At 37.5% G+C, this 3,871-nt stretch overlaps 1 protein-coding gene across 1 annotated transcript; it reads right to left on the minus strand.

The window, feature by feature from the left end:
• Positions 1-1,249: 1,249 nt before the first annotated feature.
• On the minus strand, positions 1,250-2,564 carry LOC130471851 (uncharacterized). Its single transcript, XM_056842177.1, has 3 exons — positions 2,023-2,564; positions 1,893-1,972; positions 1,250-1,785 (listed from the first exon to the last, which is right to left on the minus strand). Exons 1-3 carry the CDS (start codon positions 2,562-2,564, stop codon positions 1,250-1,252), a joined length of 1,158 nt encoding a protein of 385 aa, XP_056698155.1.
• Positions 2,565-3,871: the final 1,307 nt, after the last annotated feature.

Here is a 3,871-nt window from a genome sequence, read left to right on the forward strand (position 1 = left end):
AATATGAAACTGTAGTTAAACATGCCATAACCCACTTAATGTAAAGACCAGAGAATCCCAACTCTTGCATAACAGTTTCAATAAACTTTCATTCAATAAAGTCATAAGCCTTCTTAAGGTCAATCTTCAGAACACATCTTGGGGAAATGTGAGCTCTACCATAACCCTTAATAAGTTTAGTAGCAAGAAGAATATTATCAGCAATACATCTCCCAGGAATGAACCCAAATTGGCAATCACTAACTACCTCTGCAATCACACCTTGCATTCTAGCAGTAAGAATCTTAGAGATCAGTTTGTAAACTATAGAACAGCAGGCAATTGGCCTGAAATCCCTCACTTGTGAAGCATTGTTTACTTTAGGCACCAAAGTTACTGAAGAACAATTGATTCCTTTATACATCTTCCCAGTGTGAAAGAATAGAAGACAACTTTGTATACATCTTCTTTATTAATATGCCATGTTTTCTTAAAAAAACACAGCATTATACCCATCAAGCCCAAGGGCTTTACTGTCATCAAGAGAATGCAAAGCTACATCAACTTCAAGAGTAGTGACAGGAGCAATAAGAGTGTTGATTGCTGAAGAAGAGAGCCTAGCATCACTTTTGAGAATGGGAATATCAAGACTGGGTAAAGAAGTAGCAGCTGACCCCAGAAAAGATTTGTAAAAATTATGAGTTTCTTCAGCAATATCTTTAGCATCAGTAATCTTCCCCCTTGAGAATCATATAACACAGAAATCTTGTTAGTGCTTCTTCTTTGTTTAACTGAGGCAAAGAAGATACTATTATTAGAATATCCATTAGTAAGAAATTCTTGATTTCTGCCTCATAGCAGATTCCTCAACTGCCAACCATTTCCTAAGCTTCTCTATATGTTGTTTTCTCTGCACACAGAAGATTAACATCAGAAGGGTCATTCTGTAAGTGAGATTGGACAATATCCAACTCCTACTGAGCACAAGAGATCTTATCATAAATCTTAGCAAATTCTTCCTTATGCAATTTTTTAAGTTCTCCTTTGAGTCTCTGCAATTTAAACCAAACTCCACTCAATGGAGTTTATTTCACAGGTTTGCACCAGTCAGTAGTTACAACTTGGTCAAACTGAGAATGAGTAGCCAAGAAGTTAAAAAACTTAAAAGGTCTACCTCCTTGTTGTTGATCACTCTTGATGTTAATGAGAAGGGGTGAATGGTCTGAAATGGAAGGTTGCAGATAATCCATAAACACTTGATCATATTTAATCATCCACTCTCCATTCCCCAAATTCTACTTGAAATTCTCCTATCTCCAATACTCTTATTACTCCAAGAATAGAAATTCCCTATAACTCTAAGTTCAGCTACCCCAGTAAGAAAAAGAAACTGTTCAAAATCTTGAGTATCATAACTTGTAATACCAGCACCATTGAGTCTATCTTGTTGAGATAAAACATCATTAAAATCTCCTAACAAAAGCAAAGGAGTGCTACCAATAGAAGCAGCTAACCCAGTAAGCTCTCTCCACAGAGGTTTCCTAGTTTCCACTGTGTTGAGACCATAAACAACTGTAAACACACGGATAGAATTCCCACTGGAATCCGCCAATTCCCCATGAATAAATTGCTCATGAATGATAAGGACTGTGACTGTAACTTTCAGAGAGTTCCAACCCAACCATATTCTACCTCTTGGATTACAAAGAGAATTACAAGACCAAGACCAACAGCTACCAAATTTATTTTGAATCTTAACTGCATTTCTACTTTCGACTCTAGTTTCAAGCACAGCAATAACATATACTTTATTATCAGACAAAAATATCTTAAGACTTCTAGTCTTAGTGGGGTCATTTAAACCCCTAATGTTCCATGAGCACACTATCATTAATAGTGTAGTGAAGAGATACCTGGGGGCTCCCCAACACTTTCCTCATCACTTTCCTCTCCTTCATCATCCGAGTGATGTACATCCTGTTGATTCAGAACCCTAAAGGAATTCTAGATAGGAGTTTCTGAAACATGAAGTCTACCTTCTACCTGTCTGGTTTCCTAGCAGTCATCCAACCAGCATCATTTCCAGATTGCACCACATTGATTGTGTAAATTGGAGTCACAGTTCCATCAACAACAGCACTATTACCCTTTTGTTTATCTTCTGGAACAGTTTTCTTAACCACCCACTTCTTCACAACTTTCTGAACTGCTGGCCTAGTTGTTGCTTGTTTAACTTTTGCACAGTCATGGCCTACTATACAACATTTCTTGCAAAAAGACGGTTTCCAATCATAAGACACAGGTTGAACAAACTCCTTCCCAGTGGCATCAACAACAACTATGTGAGAAGGCAGTGGTTTTGTAACATCAACTTCAATGAGCACCCTGGCAAATGAAATTCTGAGTTGTTGTGTAGTGCATTCATCAGCAAAGAGTGGCACTCTTAGAACACTACTTAACCTGCTGAGAGAGACACTCCCCCAACAATTCAGTGGAAGGTTAGGAAATTTGACCCACATGGGAATCACCTTGAGAACTTCTTCATGGAAGTTGAAGTGGGGAGACCATGGTTTAAAATTTTGCATGTTTATAGATAACATACAGGCTACAAATGATGCTTTCGTAGCTTACATTAGCAATCAAAATAATAAAAGATTAAAGTTTTCTTTACAATTAATTTCCGTAACAATAATGGTTGGTATTAAGTGAATGGTTTATTGCATTAATGCTTTAGCATACAATTCTCAAATTATTAAAATGTCAAATCATGAAAAATGCATACGAGTGGAGACATTATATTTTATGACAATCTAAGGGATAATATACACCTGCGTTATTCATGGTCACCCATACCTTATTTATGCAAAAAATCTTTAGCCTCCAACATTCATAATTGTTCTATTGGTATCATGGTCAGACCCAAGAAGAAATTGATTTCCTATACTCAAACAAAATCCATATCATCAATTTATGGTCAGATAATGGCTACAACTATTTGAACTTCGCCCAAGTAACTACTATTTATGAGGTCAGTTACTATAACACAGAATGGCCCCTATTTTGACGGGGCATGGTAGGTCAACTTTGATACCCTCCCAGAATTGACTAATTTAATGAACACTTAATTTCAATATTATTAGGCTGAGCTTCATCAAGATTTCAACTTCAACAAATTTCAATATCCAAATATCCTATTTCATATAAACCAGTAAACCACCGAGTAAAGGGAGCACAGTTTGCTAAATGCTTTGAAGCATCATTGTCACTAGATCGTATATTCTATAGTTATAACCTATGTAGAAGTGATGATCCTACAATGTCAATACTAAGAGGGCCCTTCATCTTATTGCTCAAATACAAGATGTAGAATTCATAATTCTATTCAAACATGCAGCCCAAGTCTTGTAAGGGAATACAGTTAAATACGTATTAACGCAGCGGAATAATCCCCAAAGTCAGGAAGCATGTATAAAGTACAGATTAAGAAAACTTACATTCGAAGCGTGTTTTCCCTATTTCAACGAATCATGAACACGAACAAAGAACTCCAATTGTCGTTCCTCTACTTGGTTCACCGACACGTTCAGATCCGTCTTGAGATTCGTATCTTAGACGTCACTCAGGATTTTTAGCTTTTAGGGAAGAACAGTATGAACGGAGGCAAAGAGAGAATTAGGGTTTCTCTTTGATTAGGTTTTACTGAACTCACATAGAAGTAAAATTGTGTTGTGTTGGAAAAACATAATGGTAGGTGGTGTGTTATAACCCTGAGGTTATAACATGACTGGCCAAGGCACGAAGCCTCAACCGACCAAGGCACGAAACCTCAACCGGCCAACACACGCACCAAGCCCACGAGCAGCGCGCACAAGGCAACGCAGCCATGGGCCTT

The sequence above is a fragment of the Spinacia oleracea genome, chromosome 4 (genome assembly GCF_020520425.1).
Source record: "Spinacia oleracea cultivar Varoflay chromosome 4, BTI_SOV_V1, whole genome shotgun sequence".
In the NCBI taxonomy this organism is placed as follows: domain Eukaryota; kingdom Viridiplantae; phylum Streptophyta; class Magnoliopsida; order Caryophyllales; family Amaranthaceae; genus Spinacia; species Spinacia oleracea.

Excerpts from the sequence above, each read along its gene's own strand:
- LOC130471851 (XM_056842177.1), bottom strand. The coding sequence starts at position 2,564 with ATGCAAAATTTTAAACCATGGTCTCCCCACTTCAACTTCCATGAAGAA. Across the intron at positions 1,973-2,022 it reads ACTGCTAGGAAACCAGACAG|GGTTCTGAATCAACAGGATG; the intron begins GTAGAAGGTAGA and ends GAATTCCTTTAG. Across the intron at positions 1,786-1,892 it reads AAGTGTTGGGGAGCCCCCAG|TATATGTTATTGCTGTGCTT; the intron begins GTATCTCTTCAC and ends CTGATAATAAAG.